Raw genomic sequence first — 24,537 nt, forward strand, 5'->3', positions numbered from 1 at the left:
AAATAAGTGCACCGTGAGAAATGCTAATGAGAAACAAAGCCTGTGGGTTCTCGTGAGATGATTGACATTTCCCGTATCTCATTACTGGCATAGCCAAGAAGAAACCAAAACCACGTCAACAAATTCTGAACGCATTGTTTGTTGACTTGATTACCAGCAGTTAAAAAGATATGTGTGTCACCTAAGATATCATTTTAATCGTGGGAATGAAAGTACTTGGGGTACATTTGAGCTGTTTTCTAACCACGTGTGAAAGCTGATAGCTAACTGTGAAAAAGCCTGAGCTGCAGCTGGACAGAAGAATGCGAGAATAAAAGAGGAAGCCAGAGGAGGAGCCAGCATATGGCCGAGAACAGGATTTCGAGGTAAGATAGTCAAAGGGAAACGCTCTTCCTGAGTTGAGCTGTTGACTGTATGGATGTTTTCTCTGCTCTCACCGCTGTGCTGAGCTATGAAGTAGACTTGCACTAAAATTCTTTTTTTTATTTTTAGATGCTTTAGACACGTATAAAGGTAAGTAAAAAAACGTTTTCTTCTTCTGCCACTTAAAATCCCCTCTCCTTGTTTTGCCTAACAGCTTTGCAAGCAGAGTGTGCAGCTTGGTGAATCAACTGTTGTGTATGTAAAATGAGTGACAAAGAAAAAGGTTTTAGAAGGATACTAACTTTCTGCGTGAGGCTCATTTGTGTATATTTGCTCAACTTTCCACGGCCAAAACACACACGAAACAAGAAAGAACTGCTCACTACAAAGAGATTTTTGTACAGTCAACTTCATGAGCAATAAAATCTCTGGTATGCCGTATCTTTCAGGTATCTGCATGTGGAGAAGACTAGAAAGAGATATCAAAGAGCACAGATACAGTCTTTCTACCCTCACATGCTGTCCTGAATTCTTTTATGCTGAAGTAAAAGAGGCTTGGACACAGGGGTATTATAACTTTTTCAGAAATGAGCCAACTCAGATTCCAATCATTGTTCATGTGCTCTGCTCAGTTCTCATTGACATTAATGCTGGCACCAAAAACTTTTAGCAGAAGTTATTTTCTGTCCTGTAGTATGATTGTGTTAATTTATATGTGGCACTTGTCTGCTGTCTTGAGCTCTTCTGGGTGTAACTCACTTATAGTTCCTCCTTTCCTATAGCCTGTGCGCTATAAGTACACGATCAGAGGGTCAACCTGACAGCCTTTGATGACCAAAAACGGTTACAAATGCAAGCTTGTAACCACAGCCTACTTCAGAACCTCAAGCGCATGAGTTTGCAGAACTTATGAAGTTTAAGATTCCTGTGAAGGTTGCACTCACTTGTTTGCGTTTTGGTTTGCCATAGAAAGTTCTAGTAGAGGGTTCACTTCACTCTTTGTGGAACAACATTTCCAAAGTGATTTATTTAAACAAAACAGCTCTGTGAAAAAACCCCCAAAACAAACCCATAAATAAATGAATAAAATACAAAAAATCAGCCTAAAATATTAAATAGATTATTTAAATTCAATAAAAATGTAGCATACTAAACATCAAAAGGAACAGTGATCTTTACCTTCTAACCCTACCGGAAATGCTGGCTACATTTTTAACAGCCACTGAAGCTGCATGTGTCATCCTTTTTTTTTTTTTTCTTCACTGTTATATCTGCAGCTATCTCTCACATTTGAACTCTCTTCCTTGCCATTTTTGCCACCCTGCTGTTCTCAGAATTCATTTCCTCACGTGCAAATTTCATGCAGCTGTGAGTTCCAGTATGCTTCAAAACATAGGAGCAGCTGTATTGTTAATGTCTTCTGACGTCCACCACTTCAGTATCTAATATCAGCGTTGGATTACTGTTAGAAGCTTGGGAGGATCTTAATTAAACTGAGCAAAGTTTTTTTTTAAGAGAAAGGAGGACTGGGTGTATATGTTGAGCTCTTCTTATTTGGATGCTAAGAAAGTCCTTTCTTTTTCATGAACACTAAAAATAAAGATATACTGTATATATAATTAAAACATGGCAATATTCCAACACTTGTGTGTTATTTCCAAAAGTTACAATAGATTAGCGAGTGCCAGTAGATTATCTTGCTGTGTCTAAAAATCCACTGCTTCTACTGTCAGGTGAGATAAAATAGTCTACTGTATATGTAGCAGCCTAGCTTCCCCCTGTTTCCAGTCATTTCATGCTAAGTTTATGCTAATTGGCTCTTGGGGGGAAAGTTCCAAACCCATATGATACTGGTATCAATTTTGTCATCTATGTCTCATGCAAAACTTATACCAAGGGATACAAAACAACCATAGAGATACCGAAAATGACGATAAAGTTAGAATACACTAACTTAGCAAAGAAGCAAATAATGTGTATTTCATCTAGTAAATAAGCTGACATTAATACAGTGCACATTTAGCATTGCTGTTCAATAAATTTTCAGTACACAGTTCTTATTTGACAGGGTAACATAATAGAGCATGGCTGCTTAAAGACAGATATTTCCCCAATAAATGCAAAAGTCTTCATTTCTTTATGAAAATGAGAAATAGAAGCAAACTGAAACTTGCAAACATCCATGGAAATGCAGTATATAAGGAGAAAAAAAGTTGTGCAATTCTATTGAGCTTGAAAGTCGAAGTCAGTATTTTAATTGACCACCTTTATGCTTCAACACAGCTTGAATTCTCTTAAGCAAGCCTTCTCGTAATTACTTTAACCTTCTACGACCCGAACTCTTCCACAGCATGCATTTTTAATTTCTCTTTGATATTTGGGCATATTGGGGCCCGATGAATGTAAAAACAAAGAATTACCAGATTTATTTATTTTTTACCTTAATTTTATTTTTAAGAAAAATAAGAGCCACATATGAGGATATTTGTTTAAAAGCATTTTGGTCTAAATAACCCAAAATGTGATGTCCACATATGTGGACGCCAGGGAGGTTAAGTAGTCTGCTTTAATAATATTAAGGATTGCGCTCTTGACCAATCCAAGACTAATACTAATACTAATGGTATTCAAGCTATCAAGGTATACGTTGAATGCAATAGCAGTGTGTCTGAGATCATTATTCAGCTGAAAAACAAAACTGTTGCCAGTCAGATGCTTCCCAGATAGTATTGTATAGTGGATCAAGATCTGATGGTATTTTTCTGCATTTATAATTTCATAAATTGTGACAAGATCCCCAACACACTGGGTGAAATGTAGCCCCAAAATATGTCAGAGCCACCACCAAGTTTTATAGATGCCCGTAGATACTCACTCTTCCACCTCCACGCATATCGACGATATCTACAGAGTCAGTGTTGCCATTAATTTCCAGTTTCCAGTTCTTGTGTAATTTTATTATATCTCAGCCATTTTTTTTCCAGTTTCTAAGTGACAGCCACCACTGAGAGCATTTCTAATGAGGCTTCAGCAAACAGTAGATGGATCAACTGAAAGGCCAGATGCATCTCTCAGGTCTTGTGTCAGGTCTTTGCTGGAGTTTTTCCTATTTCGTAAGGACATGACTTTCAGATACCATTCATCTGCAATCGATAGTTTTGAAGGCCTGCCACTTCTTCTTTTGTCCTCTGCTTGTTCCGTTTCCTCAAATTTTTCACGACACACTGCAAACCATGCTAACGTATGCGAGAATATCTGACAGATATAAGTTTTTGGCTGATAAAAATCACCTTGTTGGTGGAAAAAAATTGATTTTTTTTTTTACATCATCCGTTTCGTTTCCTGTTCCTATGTGACCATGATGAGTAAGATACATTAACCCCCTTTTCAGGTAAATAAGAAGACTAAAGCCTTCAAAACCACTATTAAAGGAAACTTTGGAGGAAGTTGATGTCTTGCATCATAGGGACTGGAATCAAAATTAAGATTAGGGAAAATGAGTTTTCCCCAAAACTGGATTTCTCAATGCTGATTCTATCATATTGCACTGGTGCATAAAAATGTAACATGTTTTTATTTTTGTTCAAACCACAGAAAATAAGCTGAAACGTTCACATATCCTATACATAGGTTACACATTGCCAAAAAGCAATCAAAGAAAAGATTTATAACATAGCAAAGTTGAATATCTGAAAAATATGTTCAGTTATACACTCAGCACTTGGTTGTGGGCTCCTCTGCTGCAGAGCTTTTACTGGTCATGGTCAGCAAACCATTAGTAGTAGTTTTGGTACCGTGGGCACGTGCTGAGTCCTGTCAGAAAAGTAAAACCGGTTACTCCATACAGCTTTTCAGCAGCACAAAGTGCTCTCAAGTCTTCTGGTAGATGGCTGCATTACATTTGTATTTGGTAAAACACAGTGGACCAATCATCAGCAACACCAGCAAATGGATGGTTCCTCAGATTATCACAGACTGTGGAAACTTCACACTAAACTTCAAACACCTTGAATCTGTGCTTTTCCACTCTTCCTCCAGAATCTAAGTTATCCCAAAATGCAAAGTTTACTTTGACCTACGTGGAAGACTTTGGACTACTGCTCAACAGTCCAGTTCTTTCTCTCCTCAGCTCAGCTAAGACTTTTGATGTAGTCTTTGGTTCAGAAGTGCTTGTTATGAGGAATGCAACAACTCCGGCATCTTTGCTGAAGCTGACTGTGTGCAGTGTCTCTTGATGCGCTTACACAAGTCTCAGTGCATGTGAACTTCTCCCAAGTTCTTGAATCAAGTTTTCTTGACACTTTTCTCAAAACTGTAGTCATCCCTGTTGCTTATGCAAATTTGCCACACCTTTCTCTTCCAGATGACTTTCCATTATTATGTTTCAGTACAGCACTGTGCAAACAGCCAATCTTTTAGCAATAACAATCTGGGGCTTATCCTCCTTGTGCAGGGTGTCCATGATTGCCATTTGGACAACTTTCAACCCAGCGGACTTCTCCAACTGTGGTTGTATGTATTAAATTAGACCATTTGAATAGTAATACATTCAAATGACGAAAGTCTAAAGTACTAAACTACTTCAAGATACTGGGTTTCAGATTTTTATGAACTTTAAGCCACGATCATGAACATTTAAAGATAACAAGGTTTGAAATAGTTTCATTTATGTGTGAACTTTTTAAGATGCACTGGTGTAGTTTCTTCAAAGTCCTTTATTTCCTCTCTGCAGATGAGTGACCGAGACAGCAGCCTCTCTGCCTCTCAAACAGAGGGAGAATTCGAGGGAGAGATGGATGAAGAGCTTGAGGGAGACACGGAGATGGAAGAAGAGAAAAATGAGAATGGGAGAGGCAGTCCGGCCCCCAGTCTCTCCAACATCTCCTCCACTCTGCGCGCCGTTATACGTATCAAACAGAAGTACCAAGCGATGAAGAAACGACGTCAAGAGATGGCCCTGGGGGGCCAGTGTCCCCTCATGGGCGCCCCAGGACGAACCAGCCCCAAAATCTTCACCTTTGATGGAATCACCCCCACTGCCTTCTCCTCTCCATCATCCAGCATCCCACAGAAGAAGAAGAGGAGAAAGAAGAAACGGGTGTTGTTTCCCGAAGGAGGGAGACGAAGGGCTGCACCAAAGCAGGACCGCAGCCGAGCCAAATATTGCCTGTATCTGCTCTTTGCCATCGTCTTTCTCCAGGTAAATGAATAACAACACATTTTCCAACTAAGCTGCTATCAAGTGGTGGAATGCTTCTCTATTGTGCTCCTCTGACTTTTTTCTGGTGCCATTAAGAATTTGATTTACAAAAACATTGAACGAATGAATGAATAGCTTCCATTATTATGACTCATCTCTTGCTAGTCTGCTTCTTTTGTCGCCAGCTACAGTATAAATAGGGAGGGCGGGAAATTTGTGCTATCTTCAGCTCATGTGTATGATTAAATATAGACTTTCTACTTGCTCAGTCATGTCCTAATTCATTCAGACGAGAAATACAACATGCCATGAATCAGTCTAAGGTGTGTTCATCTTTGAGGAACCTTGAGGCACTGTTCAGCAGAGATTGGTTAATCCAGCCGTCACCGAGCTGCTTTATTGTCACGTGTATCTTGCAGCTTTGTTTATGGTTTATTTTGCCATTTCAAATGTAAATATTTAAAACTGGTCCAAGTGTATTTCCTGTTCTAGTTTGCCAAAGTGAGAAGCTGGGCGGAAATCACTCTCAGCTGTTTGCCATATAACTCCAAGGAGATAATCTGTATATCAGTATATTTATATATTTCTAAAGATATATATATACAGTCATGCCAAAAAGAACATTTTCACAGGACGCCATATAGTCCTGTGAATGTAGTATTTATACAGTAGTATGCTTGCTGAAATTTGGATACTCTATAAAAAACACATATTTGGTGGAGTGAAATTGAGGTTTAAAAACTGTAAGAAATATGGTCCCTTCTTGTGTACCAGCTACACAAACATTGCTCTGCAAGACTACTATATGCTGCTTCGAGGACATAGCCACACACCTCACTATCTAATCACCCTGCATATTTAATACTTTACTTAGTGCAGAAATATTATTATTAACAGTTTAATTTCAAAATTAAATAATTCTGTATACTATTAATTAAATTGGATTTATGATGTTAGCATCTGCTACGCAGAACTTTTCTGCTTGAACACTCAAAGTAGAACAACTGTCATTCACACATGCATTCCTATCTAAAGATTCACACTGATGAATACATCAGGAGCAACTTTGGATTCAGTATCCTTGGGCAAGATAATCAATCTTGAACAACTATAGTCTTCTGTTAAGCAGATGATGTGCTTTGCCTCCTGAGCAACAGGCACCCCTACTTTCACTTCATAACACTTCATAACGCATGCGTCTGTAAACGTGTCAGTTATTTCTTCCCCAACAAAGCAGTGAGAATGTGTTCTATCTTTGGCAAAATTTGAATTGCTAATATATGAATTGATCTAGCACAATAAACTGTGTAACACACCAGGAAATTGAGGTTTTTCTTTTGTTTTCAATAAGAAGATGTTTTTTTAAAAAAACTGTATATTCTGACATATCTGGAAGTTTAATGATTGAAATTCAACAAGTTTATTAGCATTATATTCTACATTTATTTAAGTACAGAATTGTTCTTCTTTTTAAAACCTTCTGAAGTTTCACTTTATATGTAATACTGTCTATATAAAGGTTCAAGGACTGCAGATGAGTCTAAAATAATTCTTTGTTTTCAGTGTTCTTGGTCCAAGGAGTGCATCCCTTTTTAATGAATCCTGGAAATGCCCCTGCACTCGGCTATATTCTTAATAGCTGTGGTTTGTTTCTTTCAGGTCTACAACGCCATAGAGAACCTGGATGACCACGTTCTTAGATATGACCTGGAGGGATTAGAGAAGACACTGAGGAGGGAAGTGTTTGGGCAGCAGGGAGCTGTGGAGAGCCTGCTGTCCCACCTGAAAGACTACCTGTCTACCTACGTCCACAACAAGCCTCTGGTGGTATCCCTGCACGGCCCGACCGGGGTAGGTAAGAGCCACCTGGGACGCCTACTGGCCGGACATTTCCGCTCCGTGGTGGGTGACACGCTTGTGCTGCAGTACTATGTGCTCCACCACTGCCCCCAGGAGGCGAACGCCCTGCAGTGTGCCAGTGACCTCTCAGCTCTGATCTCGGAGATGGTGGAACGAGCTGAGGAGGAGGAGAAAATTCCGCTCTTCATCTTCGACGAAGCAGAGCACATGCACCACGAGATCCTAGACACGCTGTTGCAGCTCGTGTCCTCCAACCAGTCCAATGAATACCTGAATGCTATTTACCTGTTTCTAAGCAACCTGGGTCATGCACACATCACCAAACATATGCTGCACAACTCTTCGAGTATTTCCATGGCGATGACAGCATCAGGTCGTCATAGCAATCTGGTAAAAGAGCTGACTCCCATTTTACGTAGCATGCTGGAAGAGCTTCACCCGCTTTGGACAGAGGCTGATATCTTACCTCTCAGTCTTTTGGAGAAAGGTCACGTAATGGAGTGCTTCCTGGACGAAATTACTCGAGAGGGATTCTACCCGGATCATGCTAACATAGAGCGGCTTGCGGGGGAGATTGAATACTACCCTGCAGTAGGGGGGCACGAATATTCCCAGACAGGCTGCAAGCAAGTGGTGGCTAAAGTCAACCTGCTGTGACATGCTCTTGTTTGCATTCTTTTAAACATGAAGAAAAGGGAGTGAATTTACAATTATGAAACTTGAATAACACAATTCAAAGCCAACGCTTTTAAGAGTGGTTTTGTAAGAATGTAATAAAAAAAAAATTCACACACAAAAAGGTGGGGATATTAAACTTTGTTGGGGAAAACAAGGAATAAATTTGGTGAACACTAAAAATGCGGCAGGCAGTCCCTGAAGGGTGGGTTCACCCAGTGTACATTAATAAAAGATTATTTAAGTTCCCTGTTGTTGTATCTCCCAAATACCTCTGAATAGCTGCATAGAAAAAGGAGAACACCTAAACTGATTTTTTTTAAACCTAGACATCAGTACAGTGCTGGTTCACAGAGGATATTTCAGTAACTCCAGTTCACCTAGCACTACCAGTAAGTAAAATGTAACTGTCTAATTAAACCAATCCAAACACTTAATGAACTGGCACAAAGGTATGTTCAGACATTCAGACACTGCTAAGAGTTTCTGGTTTGACCACCTTGACATTTGGAGCAGACACAAAAGAATCTGGGAGGATAAATCCCACTGACTGTTCTTCTGTATACATAAATCAGGCCTGGGCTGTGGTCGAAACCCCCAGTTATTGGACTGTGCTTTAAATCAGGCTCTAGGTGCTGTCCCTTGCCTACAGATTGAGTATCAGTCAGTGTCTGTTACACTCATGGTGAATTCTTTTAATTGATTTTTATATGTGGGGCATTATAAAAGCAGCTCTATCTATCTAGTCATGAATGCTAATAAAGAAAAACAAGTGAAGGATATACATCTTACTAATGGTCTTTTGTGGTATTGAGAAATCTCTTGGATAAGGATAATAACATGCACTGGAGCTGTGTAAAATTAATATTCACTCATTTATGAAGGAGGAAGTTCATAATGCAAACGTTACTAATACCTATTACAGGATGTTCACAGGATGTGTGACAGATAATGCAAGACAGTGCAAGAGCACATGGTAGCAAAGTGTCTTTGAAGGCAATCAATATATTTGAAGTCTGGTCTCTGGTAGGGTCATCCAAACAAAGACAGCACAGATGGGCATCACCATATATGTTAAATTGGACCCATTATATTTTTCCTTATTTTCTTTTATATATTAATATTTTATTTATTTTCATTATTTTTATTTTACTTATACTATATATAAATTCTCTATATATAATACACACCCACAGTTACATTGGAGGATGATCATACTAAATGTATTTGCATAAAATGACATCAATGTAGTGCTCTAAATGCTCTTTCTGTTTTTTTCCTGCTCTTCTTACTTCTGATGTTAATTAGAATTGGTATGGGTTCCTTTTTAAGGAAGGAAGACAACTTTGAATGGGAAGGAGCTAAAAACCTCTTGTTCCAGACAGTGGAAGAATTGAGGGGCTCCACCAAAGCCCAGCACAAGTAAACTGTGAATCATGTAAAGGTACTTTATTAAAGTACAAGAACTTGCTAGTACCTGGGTGGAAATGACCATATTGTTTAAGGTATCGTTCAGTCCAACTGATATCAACTTTATGTGCAGAATTCACCACTTTAAACACCAACACTATTCTTCTTGATGCAAGTGCAACTTTAAAAGAATGTTTTTATACTTTAAGAAATCTGTTTTCTTCTCAACAGACATGGCACAAAGGATAGCACATAACATTTGTTATGAAGCTAGTGGCACAAACTAGCTAGCTCAGTTTAGCAATAAGGCCTGGCTGTCAGGTTACAAGCTTCTCTATTTGGGTATGTAATGGCAAAGAAAATGACTGCTACATTTCAGTTAGATCCAATCTTCACTTGTTATTTAGATCTTTAAAATCCCAAGATAGTAAAAGTCAACATGCTCAGCTACAGCTACAGAAGCCTGGGCACCACTGCACTGTAAGAGCAATGTAATACTAAATACTGAAGGCATTAATTGAGACAAATAATTAAATTCATTAATAGGTGCTGTTTTCCCATTTTTTTATTATTAGAGTTCTCTTGAGGTACTGTGTCTATGTGACAAAGAAAAAGAAAGTCTCATAATAATAATAATAATAATGACAACATAAGATGAAAAAGAAACACATTCTGATGCAGGATTTCCAACCAAAGTAACAGGACAGATGTGGGGACACAACACTCCTCAAGCGTTTCAACTGGAATTACTTGGAGGACAAGCACCTGTACTTTAGTATACAGAGCTTAAGAGTGGAGATAGTTTTGAAGACGCGATCACTGACAGCAACGAGTGAGGTCCCCGAGCAACAAGAGGAAACAGCTGGCAGTCAAGTTAAGATGCCTGGTGCCTCTGAGATACAGAAGCAAAATAGCCTCACTTTCATTGTGACCGCTGAGCTGAGACAGATAGATGAAAACAACACTGCAGAAATGTAAAAAAAAAAAAAAAAAAAAAAAAACCCAAAGAGCTACCAGAAGATTCCATTATGTTGATTTCACCTACCAAAAACAGAAGTCACAAAGGGCTAAAAGAGCATTTTGAGACATGTGCAAGAATAGATCTAACATCTTTCATGTCGTCATTCCAGAAATCGGTCTTCCACCACTACTTCAATATTTAATGATATGTGTTGTATGAAAACAATGACATGGATTAAATAGTCCTTGGATTGCAGCAAAAAAAGCCAAAACCGTTCAAATGGATACAAAAATAAAGAGACGAGAGACACTCTACACCTTTTTTAACCAAGCAAATAAGCTTTAAGCTCTGCATCCAACCCTTCATTTGACATGCTTTTAGGAATGCAGTAATAACTCAGTACTGAAGCTTTAAATGAGCTACACCAACAACTACTTCATTCAAGACCTACAGGGAAATAAATAGTTATTTCAAACGCCATAAAAACAATTCTCCACAACTATGCACCGCCAGTTTCAGGATCAGCCTCACAACTTTTTAAGCATAATGCTAAGACTTGACTATTACTGTCAGAAATGCTCATCAGAAGTATGAACAAGGGAGGGGTGTGTGAGGGAGAGTCCAGAGACAAGAGAAGGAGACAAGTTATCGTGATAGGAGGGTGCCGAAAACTAAGTGCTGAAGTGGGCTTCTTCTTCTTTATTGGTAGGTTTTGTGTTTACGCCTCAACCTCGAAGCCCATGCCGACTTTGTGTCCGCCGGCGTTGAAGTTCTTGCCATCAATGAGAGCTGAGAGGGTGACCTTAACACCTGCACAGACACAGTCATAACGTTGTAGATACACTTTCAATTTTAGACCTGTTCAAAAAAGTTGACATGGGGGCACGAGTATCAGTGCGTCTATCCTATCCTAACTATCCTGTATAAGTGTGTGGTGTAAATTTGAAAGCACATGGTTTGCCCCTTCTTGCCTGATCAAGATATTAACTCCTGAATTTCTTAGTCAAGGTTGCCCTCACAAGCTTCAAATTTTTGATCGACTGAAACGGGTTAAAATAAAAACATTTTGTACAACCAAAAAAGTTGTTTTGCTGTGTAACATGTAAATAAAACAAAGTGCAATGACTTTCAAACATCATAAACTCATATTTTATTCACACTAGAACATTAAAAAAAACACAAACATTTCAAATGTTTAAATGTTTACATTTTACTATTTCATGAAAACTATTAGCTTTTAATTTGGTGGCAGCCATACATTTCAAAATAGCTGGGACAAGAGCAACAGGTCAATAACATGAGTATGGGGGTATGGGTATAAAGAGAGCATTTCAGAGAGCTAGAGTTTCTAAGAAGTAAAGATAGGGAGATATTTGAGTCTGCGGGAAAAAAAAGTTGATATTCAGAAAATTTTTAGAATAATGTACTTTAATTTTACGTTAAGATGTAATATATAATTGTGAAGACTTTGAATATCTCAGGATCTAAAATGCACCATTAATAGGGAAAGTTATATGGTTTTAGTAAACAGACAAGATCTTTTACAGGGAAGAGCGTTCATGGTTGAGACAGTGCTAAACTCTATACTGTATATGTTACAGGAACATGGCTTCATATTTGAAGATTCCAGCTGCTTAACTGGCCTGTCTGCAGTCTAGGCCTTAAACCATAGAAGCCATACCAAATTACTATTAGAGCTGGCCTACTGGTATTATACAGCTAATATATATATTGTTTAGTACTAAGCTTTGCTTGTTCCATATTCAGTTTTTCAGCAAAACGTGTTTGAGTCCATAAGAAAAGATTCATTCTTATATCAAGAGGAAGATTTTTTTTCAATAAATATCAATGTTAGCCCGCGACTTTGTTCCAGTTTTGAATTTTGGCCCACTGTGTATTTGAGTTTGACACCCCTGCCTTAAACCAACTAAAAATATTTGGTGCATCACAAACTGTTGTTTACTTAGAATCATATATGCAACAAGAATATGAAAACATTCCCCTCGCAAATGTCCAGCAACTGGTTTCCTCATTATCCAGATATTAACGCACTACTGTGTTACTGCCATCAAATTCATTATGACCTTTTTTTTTTTCTTAGAATTTTTATTTAAACTTAGTTTAAACAAGTGATTTTTTTTTACTTTCTATTCTGAATAAAAATTCAGTTTGTGAGATTTGCAAGTCATGGATTTACATATTATATACCATTGTATTTTATGGTCTTTACCTTACAATATAAAAGCGCCTTGAGGCAACTGTTGTTGTAAATGGTGCGACATAAATAAAATTGAATTTAATTGAAAAATATCAATTTTTTTGGAAATGGGGTTGTATTTTTAAACAACCAAGATCTTCCTGTGTAGGTTGGGAAAGTATTTTGCTGGGTGCCAATGGCACAGTTGAGGAAGGTAACCCACCTGGTCGAAGGCTCTGGGTGTAGCCTATTCCGATCAGACTGGCATTGTTCACTTTGGCCTGTAGGGGAAACATGACAGGGCGTCAGACACAACAGCACAACGGTTTGTGAGAATATGCTTCAGCAACAGTGCATGTGAATGTGAAGAGTCAGTCCTCACAGACAGAGAGGCATCTTTGTCCAGCTTGTATTTGGCAGCAATGCCGAAACGAGTGTTGTTGCTGCCAGCTGTCCAGGCCAGAGTAACCGCTGTCTCCAGCTCGTCATTTACCTTTTGGTAGATGGAGCCGCCAAACTCAGTCCCGTCATTACTGAGAGAGAACAGACATTTATTTACTTAAGCAAACAGAAGTCTATCCTGCAGACCAGTCTCCACATTATAAATTCATCCCTCTTTGTATTCAACTTATGACAACCCATAATGAAATTAGTTACTGATGCCCAAAAATGTGTTTTAGGTCACTGGGACAATTTGCCACTAAATTCAAATCAGTTCCAAGTGAACATTTCCATGAGAAAAGTCTGGTTCGAGATGGGAGGAGACACAAATCCTGTGGGGTAGTTGCTTTTGGGGTAGAAGGGTAGAGGGGTAGAAACAAATCAAGCCCAATATGCTTCCACCCAGCAGGTTTTTGTGCAGAGCTTTGTCTACAGCAACAGAAGTTAGATATGTGATGCCCATAATTTGAAAAGCAACAAAGCATCTTTACAAACTGTTTATGTACGTATGTAAAATCACTCACACATTGGTGTGAAGCTGGAAGTCCCCGGCCCTGTATCCGAGTGCAAAGTTGTTCTGAGCCAGTTTGGATTTGGCCATATCAAAGGCCATCTGATAGCCTGCCAGCCAGCCTTCATAGCCCAACACAGCAGAAGCGTGGATAATGGGACCCTCAAAGTCAACATCGCAGCCAATATTCATATAGTCACGCTTGTAGCCAGTCTTGAGCTTGCCACTCTTCTTGCTGAAAAGTTGGTTAATCACAGTGATGAGCCATTAAAATACCAAAACCAATGACAACAATAAATTCCAATTTATCTGGAAACAATATGATGTACTGAATTCTCAGATCACACAGCTCCACTGCTGTTAAAACACTATTTAAACCACATGAATGAGCCACACTTTTGCATAAGCTGACATGTTCTGTTATTACTGTAAACACAATTCTAATTAGATTCTGACACAGACTGAGCAGGAAAGTCAAAAATATATTAGTAGAGAGGGAATGCTTTGATAAGGACATGCCAAGAGAAACAGAGTGGCCAATAAGTTAAAGGAAATATACGACACTGAGAAATCAGCTTATTCTTTGAGACTCTGTAGCGGTTCATTACTATACATCAACGTGGATACAATAAGTAAGAATAACAACATTAATTTTTAGAGGCATTGAAGTACGCAGAAGAACTTTCAAATTTGAATATATTCGAGGTGTAGTTGTTAGATGTTACTAATAATTATAGGAACCTCTATGTGTGTCCATCTTTTGTCAGCACACAATAACATGTAAAGAGGGAGTGAGGTCAGCTGGATAAAAACTTCTCTTATCTGTTGTTCAATTGTTCTATCAGATTTGGAAAATATTAGTAAACTAAGTGTACAGCTTTTACTATATCGGTAGTTAAAGGTTTAAAAAGGAGGACTGAATTTGAGGCTAAAAGAAGTTTAAAGCCTGCAGCTAATTATTAACAAGGCAAGAGTGGAAAAAAGAGTCAGCACTCTGTTTATCCAGGATTGACCCAAAGTTAATACTGATTACATAACACAGTATAAGTCACACAAACTAATAAATTGAGTCTCACCCTGTGTTTGGTACAAAAGATGTATCCAAGCCAACTTTCAGTCCTTGAGCCAGCTATAGGTAAAGTAAAACTTGGAGTCAATAGTTTTTTTTAGGAACATTTAAACAATTAAATCAGTTTCTTAACCACAAACACACACCTGGTCCTCCACAGTGACTTCAGTACCCAGGGTGTTATCTGTGTTCCACTTCTGGTTGACGCTCAGGCCTAGCTCCTTCATCTTGTACTTGGTCTCAAGGCTCCCTGAGGCCTTCCCTGTATCTGTGTTACTGGAGCCAGATGTGTTGAACTCCTGGTGAAGGACCAATCAGCACAAAGCATGAGTGTGGAATGCAAAGTATTGTTGCGCAGATTGTTGAATTGTTGGATATCAAAATGGAAAAAGGAACTGAGACCAAATATAATTAGGCATGTCAAAAATACAGGGATAATCATCAGCATGTACTCTACATATTAAACAATACAGATACACTGACATAATAAGACAGTCTCACAGATGAATGCATGCAAGACACTAATGAGGCAGAAGACAAACAGAAAGTGAACACAAAAACAATGATAAACATGATGATTACAACAAAGTGATTATCTAAACTGCCACTGATAATAAGCACTAGAACACTGTATTTTAAACAAGAGTGCATGGTTAAAAACAAAGGAAAAAAGAGAACCTTGAAAAATATATGTAAGAATGCAATGTAATTTTCAGACAGTGGCTGTTGCTAGGGGTGGGTTTTAATAATCGATTCATCGATTAAAATCGATTCTGGCTTGGATAACGTGAAATCAATTCATTAAAATCCTGAATCGATTTTTTAATATAAATTTATTTTGCCCGAAATGACAGAATCTCAGGGGAAATCTCACAAAATTTCAACAACCACCAAACAGCTAAGACAGTAAATGAGAGCAGGAACACGGATTCTGCACAAAGACGTAAACACACAGCGGGACCCGCAGATCAGAATCAGTGAGATGTGACTTTCTCACCTGACGGCACGGACACGGTCGGGGCTGAAAGCCGACAGCTCGCTGATTCTGATCTGTCGGCGGGTCCGCACTTTGTGTTTACGCCATTTTTGCGCTGATTCCAAAGCTGTTAGTTTGATGTCTCTCCAAACAATATTGAACGAACCAGCAGCAAAAGAAGATCCAAACTACGCTTCACATAAACATCGTCATGTATTCCCTCTGACTTTTTCTGTTTTGCTTCCACCACAATAAAATCACACTTCATGCACAGCTCTCTCTCTCCCTCTCTCTCTCTCTGTACTGTTTTCTGCATTATTCGCTCGCTTGTTACGCACAAGTCTACCGTTGTTTACAGCGCTGTCGGCCGCTGTTTTTTTCCCGTTTACATACTTCCGAAAAGAAAACCTAATTTCTGCTGTTCAATACTGAACAAATTTAAACTTTTTAAAATTATGCAAAATGCAAAACGCTTAGCCATGTCTCTAATAAAACCGCTGTAACGTCAGAGGAACGTTCATGTGTTGATTAATGGTTTTCTTTCGTTTTTGATATACTGCAGAATATTTTTATAAAATCCAGGCCAGGAAAACCTTCATGTTTTTCTGTGTTTTATCTTCAGCTACTTTGACACAAAGGCCTCTGCTGTGACGCTCACACCTTTGATAAAGTCTTGCGTGTGTCAGCTTCCTTTTTATAGATACAAAAATATGTAAATTTACTGATCTGAATTATAATATTTCTGACTGTCAAAATTTCCCAGATTCAAATCTAATCGAATTGAATCAAATTGAATTTAATCGAATCGTGGATCGAATCGATTCGGGACCTTGTGAATCAGAATCGAATCGATCCTAGAAATCAGTGACGATACCCAGCCCTAGCTGTTGCCCTCACTTGCATTTATTAAAATAAGATTAGACTGCTTTTATGCATAGTGAAATGAGTAAGAACAGTGCCAAGTCATTAGAAAAACACAAATCCACCTCCCAATGTTAATAAGACATTTTTCTGTACTGGCATATCAACATCAGTCCTACCGGCAGAAATGTATTCTAGTTCCGATCACACCCATTCAAGTCAACAATGAAGATTCCACCAAATTCAACACAGCATGGTTCAGACATGTCCCAGAATTGGCTTTTAGCCTTGTGTCACTAAAATCACAATATCGTCAAAAATGTTACCGGATGCCAAGATGATTTTAGATTCCATTTAAGATCCCTCTAAATGTTACCGGATATGTATAGAATAGAGATATATATACAGCTACCACACATGAATGCTGTAGCAAATGTAAACAATATTAAATGGACTGGCTCTTATACAACATGCCTCTTTAACCTATATTCATACAGGCACTTTTTTCTATACCTAAGTGCTTTCTGTGTAACATTGATCCAATTCTTTCATGTGATGGATGCATCACAAACCAACTTGGGATTCAGTACTTTGCCCAATGATACTTTGGCAGACTGGAGAAGGCAGAGATTGAACCACCAATAAAAAAAAAGTACTTTATAACAGTAGGTAAGGTCAGCTAATTAATCCATATCTTGAGCCTGAATTTAGCTGGCACTTTTCAATGTATTTTATAAGCTAACCCTCTGAGCTAACAATCACAGATTTATACAGGACAACCAAATTACAGCTAGCTAGCTAACGGTATCTAGCTTGCCAACATCATTGCCAGTAAAATAATATCTGAAAGGTAATACGAGTTAGATAGTGTTCCAAAGTACTTAAGGTAGCATTGTACAGAAATCTGTAATCTGTTAAAAAGTAATGCAACATGTGGCATTGTTTTTGTTTTGTTTTTTATTTCAAATTTTATTTTCAAAGCAAATTGTATTTGATTTAAATTACAATCAGGGCTTTTCTCTAGATAAATTATTTATTACAAAGTACATTTAAAGTGGTGCCCTGCTGATGATTTTTGTATCGACAAGTCTTTCAGTGTGTGCTAACGATAACTAATTTCATCTTACATGTCAAAGCAGAAAAAAAACCTGAGGTAATGATCAGATAAGCCATCACCACACACTATGTATGCATCGCAAAACAACATATGTATATGAATCAACAACATATCTCCGTGTGAAAATCTGTCAACGAACTGAGACAACGGCAGCACAGTTTCTGTGATTGTACTTCTGTGAGTCCAAAGAGATGGTCCTTAAGCAAATCTCAATTCAGACATAAATATAAGAAAAGTCAATGCAGCTGTATTAGAGACTGACTAATACATGCATCATGTTGTGACATAAAGGCCTTCATAGCACATGATGTCCAATAGGGCTGTGCGATATGACCAAAATCTCATATCCCGATATAAGAATTCTATCGTCTGATAACGATATAAATCACAAAAATGTAACATTTTCTGTAAATTCTGTGACTCTCAGGCAGCTCGACTTGCGGGAAGTGTTTTCAGCTGGGCGTCGTGTACCTGGAGTCGAGTGTTTTAACCGATGCATGAAACGATACATTTTTAGACATAAGTTGTAACAGCCGCCGTTTTCTTTGTGAGTATTTACTACACGGCGTGCTGCGGGGAAAAGCCTGTTCTAACGTTTGAGTCTAAGGTTTATTTTTTAGCACCTGGCGTCTTTTTTTTAACTTCTCATCCGTAAATAATCTGCTCTTTCACGTGATTCAGTTTATTTTGAAAAGTCTCAAAAGGATCTTGAGCTTTATTGTAAAAGGTTTATGTGGAACATAAACAAGCGGACACGCGATGCTGTTACCATCGTTGTTGCTAACCACAACGCATAAAAACAGGCGCTTGTCCGTCCGTAGTGTGGTTATATTAAATATAAGCGAAAGAAAGAACTTTAAGAAATTAATATAGCCACTACAGTGACCATCAAAACGATGAAAAAATATTGCCATAAACAGTTTATTTTGCGACACCACGAAACAAACGATAGCGTAAAATGAAACGATAGACGTTTTTATATCGTCATCCGATATATATCGTTATATCGAACAGCCCTAATGTCCAAGTTAAAATGTTCTAAAAGCTTAGTCACCATTACTGAAGCTACCAAACAAACACAGACGCTGCTTCCATCTTTAACACACTCAGGTGACATTTTATGGCATTTAAGAAAGATTGTGTGACTAAGGGCCTCATCAATTACCTATTAACTGACCAGGAACAGCCCTAGTCATTTCCCTGGGTAACCTGGGTAACTGCAAACTGATCAGTGTCAAGTCATTCGATTCATCCTATAATACAGAACACGACAATCAAAGTTACTGAGCTATTTTGCTCTAGAGTAAAGGGGTCTGTTGACAGAATAATGAAACAATGCCATTCAGATTTTTTTTTTAAATAGCTAGCTAGATAAAAGTGTAGTGCAGCCCTGCCACCCAATGCATCTTTTTGCTTTCTTCCCGTTTTTAAATTCCTCCAAGTCTCTTCTTGTATGTTTTCTCTCATACATATCTTATTACAATGATGGCTGTTTGGGGGTGGCTGTGACTCAGGAGGTAAAGGAAGATCGGTGCCTTGATTCCCGCCCAATTTATTCTCAAAGTATCCTTGGGAAATATACTTAACACCGAGTTGCCTCTGATGCATCCGCTGAAGTGGGAGTGTATGCGCAAATGTTAGACAAAGGGCTTGGATACAGAAAAAAGTGTGAATGACGCTTGAGTAAAAAGACATTTACCACTGAACATGTTCAAAGTTTCAAATAATGAGGACTGGTTGTTTACCAGTCCTCATTAGTCAGCACCCTGACTGCTCTAAACACTCGTTTTCAGAAGGTTTTTTTTAACTCTTGGCTAAGCATGATGTCCCTCACATGGTATTCTCAGGCACACAGCACTAGTGATGAGCACCGAAGCCCCACCCACCCACTGTTCAAACCTTTTCTGTTCAAAATGTAACCAATCAGTGGCTAAAAAAGGAGAGAAGCTAAAATGTCTCATTTCCACCAGTGAAATAAAGACCAAGTAAAACATAAATACAGGACTATTTTGAGCAGTAAAGGTAGCACAAAAAATTTAAATATTGAGCCTGAAATTAATATAATAGCTTAATAATATTCTTCTCCATTTTCTGGCATTTTATCAACCATACAACATACTGTTTGGTCAGGTATAATATTGCAAAAATAATGTAAAGGAGTACAACCCAAAGTAAAGACAATCTCCATAAAGAAATGGAAATAGTATAAATGAGTGTGAAGAGAGAGAAAATCATTTTTTCATGCTTTATGAATATTATAAAGACAAAAAACAATTTAACCACAATAACAACTGAAAAAATGACTTGTAATTGAACAAAGGTTTAGGTAAGTTAACAGAACAGAAATCCACGGAAACTTGTTCTGAGTTACACAGACAGACAGAGCAGTCAGCTCTGACACCGATCTTACCATCTACATTAGAGAGCGAGCAGTCCAGGGCAGCAGCGTGGAGACAGAGCAGGGGTTAGGAAAGGTGACCAGAGAGACAGACAAGCCACAAATGCACACCTGCAGGTCTGTCATGTTTCTCAAGAACAGAGAGCACATTAAGCCAAGCAGGTCGACATCAGCGCCATTCGTCCACCTGAGATGTTTTTACACATGAACTCAACAGACGTGTTCTCACTAATGGAAATAACTCTGTTTGGTTAAGGTGAGGGTCACCTGAAGGAAGCAGCACAGACAGTATATGACATTCAGTCACTTGTTATGAATTCTCTAAACAACCACCTATCAAATTGCCACACAGAGATTTAATGACCAGTCTGTCTGGACTTCTGCCTTCGTGCAGGCAGCTCTGCTGGGTAATGTCTAAAGAGTTCAGAGGTATAGTTCATGTGTGAAAACAGCTTTAAATCCCTTTCAGCTCCGAGTCACAGCAGGAGTCCAGTTACTGTAATTAAATAAGGCATTGAGCATAAGAGGGTACCTGTGCAGCAGGATTTGGAGGTTAGAGATTGGCATGAAAAGGCAAAGGAAAAGTGAAGAATAAAGAAAGAACATGAAAAGAAAAAAGTGTTCTCACCACTCCGCTTTGTGATTTGGTCTTGAGGTCCAGCTTCACAACACCAAAGCCTGATTGATTACAAAATATGAGTTAATAGTTATTATGTGCAAGACAAATCAGAGACAGGAAGGTTTAAAAAGGCATAATTTAACATTTTTAGATAGATTTCCTCCACAAAGGTGGTTTATTAATTGTAAAGACTAAGCCACGTTGTGGTCAGACTAGCTGTAACATCATTTTAAAATGTTAAACGAGCAACAGACGAGCTTGTAAACCTTCCTTTGTGGTTTCCTACACAGACTTTACTTGGACAGGCTGTCCAGGTATGCTGGCGGGCACCCAATTTATTTACTAAAAGACAAGTTGATTTCTTTTGTTTTTTAAAATTCAATCACTGCTTACCAGTTACATCTGCTCATTCTCAAGTGTTTCACCACATTCGAGGTGCTGCTCTGACAGTTCTTTAGAGACTCTTGTCTGTTGTTAGATTTATACGATTTATATACTCCATGAATTCATACATAAATTATATATTTTTTGTACATACTGGTATCTCCTTCAAAAAACAAACATGTACCTTATATGTACAAAACTGTAATTTCAACTTTCAAAAAATGAGTATCTAATGTCTGAAATTATATCCAGACTTTTAGTTTTGTTCACATCAGTGTATTTATTAAATGTGTAGTGTGGATAAGAAGCACACAGAGTAAGTTGTACTTTAGGAATTCCCCACAGTTAATAATTTACTCCTAAGCTTAAAACAGTGCTCACCATATCCCTTGCTGAATATATCTTTGGCAGCCTTGCCCAGGTCTGAGTATGCTGGAGGGACAGCCATTGTGCTGGAGAAAATAAAGGCAGATGTTTCTTTTGTCAAATTTGAAACTTCACAATATCTTTATTCTACACAAGTGTTTAAAGGCTTAGCAGTAAAAACTCATCTTTAGAAACAGGGTATGACCATCCATGTTGTTCATCAATTGGTTATACTGCTCAGTTAAGTGCTCATACTTTATGAGCACTTAACAAAAGTTAAAGTCTCAGTGGTTTTTGTATATAGTCACAGGTTACTTCACTAGATATACATATTCAGCTGCTTTTTAACAAAAATATCTAATCAGCCAATAACAAGGCTACTGCATTAAGGCATGGGTATAAACGTGGTCATGACCTGCTAAAGTTTAAACTGAGAACAGAGAATGTTTGCAGAGCATGTCCGAAACAGAGAAACTATCCAGTGAGCAGCAGTTCTCCATGAAAATGCCTTGATGCAAGAAGTCAGAGCACAATGGTCAGACTGCTTAAAGCTGACAGGAATGCAACAGTAACTCAAATAACCACTCATCACAACTAAGGTATGCATGTTGAACCATGAAGCACATGAGTTGCAGCAGCAGAAGACTGCCTGTCAGCCAAGGACTGGAAACAGGTTCCATCAAGATCACAAGCCATTCTCAAACTGGGTTCTTGAACATGATAATGATTTTCATTGTACTTCATTCTTCACTGTCTCTACAGTCACCAGAACCTTTTTGAAAGTTGCTGACGTTTGAGGTTTTTTGCTGAAGTCCCCATTTTGTTAGGATGGACTCCCGTGTACCTACTGAATGCAATAACTGCCTGTACCTGATTAAACAGTCGGGTTACCTATTGACATCCAGCAGAAGCGAACAAGCTGTTCTTTGATAGACTCCTTTTAAGCAAACAACAGTATTCAGGCAGAAACTGGTGTACTTTGGTTAAGCAAGAAGAGCCACCAAGCAATGCACTGAGTCAGGAAGGTCCAAAAAACCTCAAGCAGAAAACTGTTACAATGCCTAATCCATTAGGTTCAACTCTATGCTGTTCTGTGTTTAATACACCACCAGTCAGCGGTTATGACCTGGAGAGCTACAGTGATTTCACATGGGATTCACAAGCTGCACTAACACCTGGGTTAACTGCTCTGTTCTGTATCTCTTTTTTCTCGTGATCTCAAGAGCTTTGACAGACAATATAAGAATGAACCATAACTTGTACATGAACATCTACAGCGCAATACAGGACCAAATAACAAAGCTAAGCTGTGTTTTACACAGTGTCAACCTAATAGAAGCTACGCCAATGTTAAAACCACAACTAACATGTCCACTTGGATTCAAACCAGTTTCCAGGAAAAATAAGAATTTAAACAGTTGCCACAGTGAACATGAATCAAGTTCTGCTGCATTTTGGTTGTTGTGAGATGCATGCCATTGATGATTACAAAGTGTTAAAGTGAGTAAACCTTTGATAATTAGTATGCAGGGTGCAAACAGCAAAGTGGCAGCAGTTTGTAGGCAATTCCCTCTAGCTACTGTACGCCAAGAGCTCTTTCTTGCGTATTTGTAATGGTCTTCTACTAAATCATATACTGTGGTAAAGCGAGTTGACTTTAGTTCTGACAGCAGTACTGTAATTATCAGGTTCTACCTCTGGCTCTCTCTTACTCTCATTATATTTGATGAAACATCTGCTGTTATTACTGCACTTATGTTAACCTACCCTACCTACCTACTATGTTGTTATTATATTATATTATATTATATTATATTATATTATAGGAAACCACTGCACACACGTTTGGGTGTGTGTGTGTGGGACAAGATATGCACTCACAGTAAGAGCAAGGAAATGAGAAACTAGCGCTACTGTACTGATGACTGATGTAACTCTAAATAGACTCACACGGAGCTCTAAACGAGACATGTGCAAAATAATTTGGTAAATAAGATAAAGCCACATTTCCATATATTTGTACACGCGCGCTAACTCATGAACCGGCTACGATTGCTGTATGAAGAACAAAAAACTCAATGTGGGGTAGCATACAAAACGGGGGCTCCGTGTTTCTTTCTCTACTGAATATACTGGCGTTATAATCGGACTATTACTTTATGTGTACAAGCAGCTGGTATAGATAAGTTCCCAAGTGACCAATGCTAAACAACAGCTCGTTCTGCTCATCGCAAACGTTCAGTGCTGCATCTCTTAGTTGGGACAAAGGATAGCAGATGGCCGGGAGGAAGGCGTGTAGGGGGTTTGACAGTCAGTTAGCTGGTTGCTGTCTAAGCTGCACTGACACACTAACAAGCAAAAGAATATGATAGTTGCGAGCATATTAGTGACACCCTACTCCTTTCCCAAACACACACACGTACGCACACTTTTATATCCAGCTAAACAGAAACCCCACTGGTACGGCTGCTAAATCCGTGCCTAGCTTGACCGTTCTGTGTCGCTGCAATGGAGCTCTAGAAACCAATGAACCAAAGGATTTAACTGTGCACTGCAAAGCTAAACATCATTACATAACAGATACCGTTAGCTATACCGTTACAACATGCTAGCTGGACATCTAACCTTGGAGATAAACGCACAATTCTCAAAGAAGCAACAGCAAATATAAATAGCTACGCAGGGGTTATAAAGATCAGCGACGTGTTTAACATTTATCAGCACTGTTACCGATGCAGCAAAGGTATTTGCAAAAGGAGTCTGCACAGCCCGGAGCGTCCCTGCCGTGATGCGGTGGAGTGAATTGACAGCTAACCTAGCTTGAAAATGCCACGGGGACAGGGCACAATGAAGGAGATCTATCATGGCGCATGCGCGCTATCGACTAGAAGCGAACAAAGAGGTATTATAAGAGCAAGAGATATATCAAAGACACTGTTAATGGGAGGCAATAAACGTTTATTAGAACACAGAGGCGGATATATCAACAACGTGCCTTATTCGTGGACGCTTAGTCTTGGGACATTAATGCAGCTTTCAGACTGTCAGTCATATTTACTGTATCTTACTGTAGATAGATACACTGTGTGTCCAGGAGACGTGGCAGAAAGGAAGCAAGGCCTTCCCTTC

The 24,537-nt window shown here is 38.7% G+C and overlaps 2 protein-coding genes across 2 annotated transcripts; one reads left to right on the forward strand and one right to left on the reverse strand.

Annotated features, from left to right (window-relative positions):
* Positions 1–302: 302 nt before the first annotated feature.
* On the forward strand, positions 303–9,795 carry tor4aa (torsin family 4, member Aa). Its single transcript, XM_006804688.3, has 4 exons — positions 303–365; positions 493–513; positions 5,096–5,563; positions 7,223–9,795. Exons 3-4 carry the CDS (start codon positions 5,096–5,098, stop codon positions 8,078–8,080), a joined length of 1,326 nt encoding a protein of 441 aa, XP_006804751.1. The 5' UTR covers positions 303–365; positions 493–513; the 3' UTR covers positions 8,081–9,795.
* Positions 9,796–10,055: 260 nt separating this feature from the next.
* On the reverse strand, positions 10,056–24,258 carry zgc:56235 (Voltage-dependent anion-selective channel protein 2-like). Its single transcript, XM_006804687.2, has 9 exons — positions 24,139–24,258; positions 21,424–21,494; positions 20,668–20,717; positions 14,834–14,986; positions 14,695–14,747; positions 13,632–13,853; positions 13,049–13,199; positions 12,890–12,947; positions 10,056–11,279 (listed from the first exon to the last, which is right to left on the reverse strand). The coding sequence occupies exons 2-9, from the start codon at positions 21,488–21,490 to the stop codon at positions 11,188–11,190; spliced, it is 846 nt and encodes a 281-aa protein (XP_006804750.1). The 5' UTR covers positions 21,491–21,494; positions 24,139–24,258; the 3' UTR covers positions 10,056–11,187.
* Between the last annotated feature and the right edge of the window lie 279 nt (positions 24,259–24,537).

This window comes from Neolamprologus brichardi, chromosome 7, assembly GCF_056152115.1.
Source record: "Neolamprologus brichardi isolate AB-2024 chromosome 7, ASM5615211v1, whole genome shotgun sequence".
Classification (NCBI taxonomy): Eukaryota; Metazoa; Chordata; class Actinopteri; order Cichliformes; family Cichlidae; genus Neolamprologus; species Neolamprologus brichardi.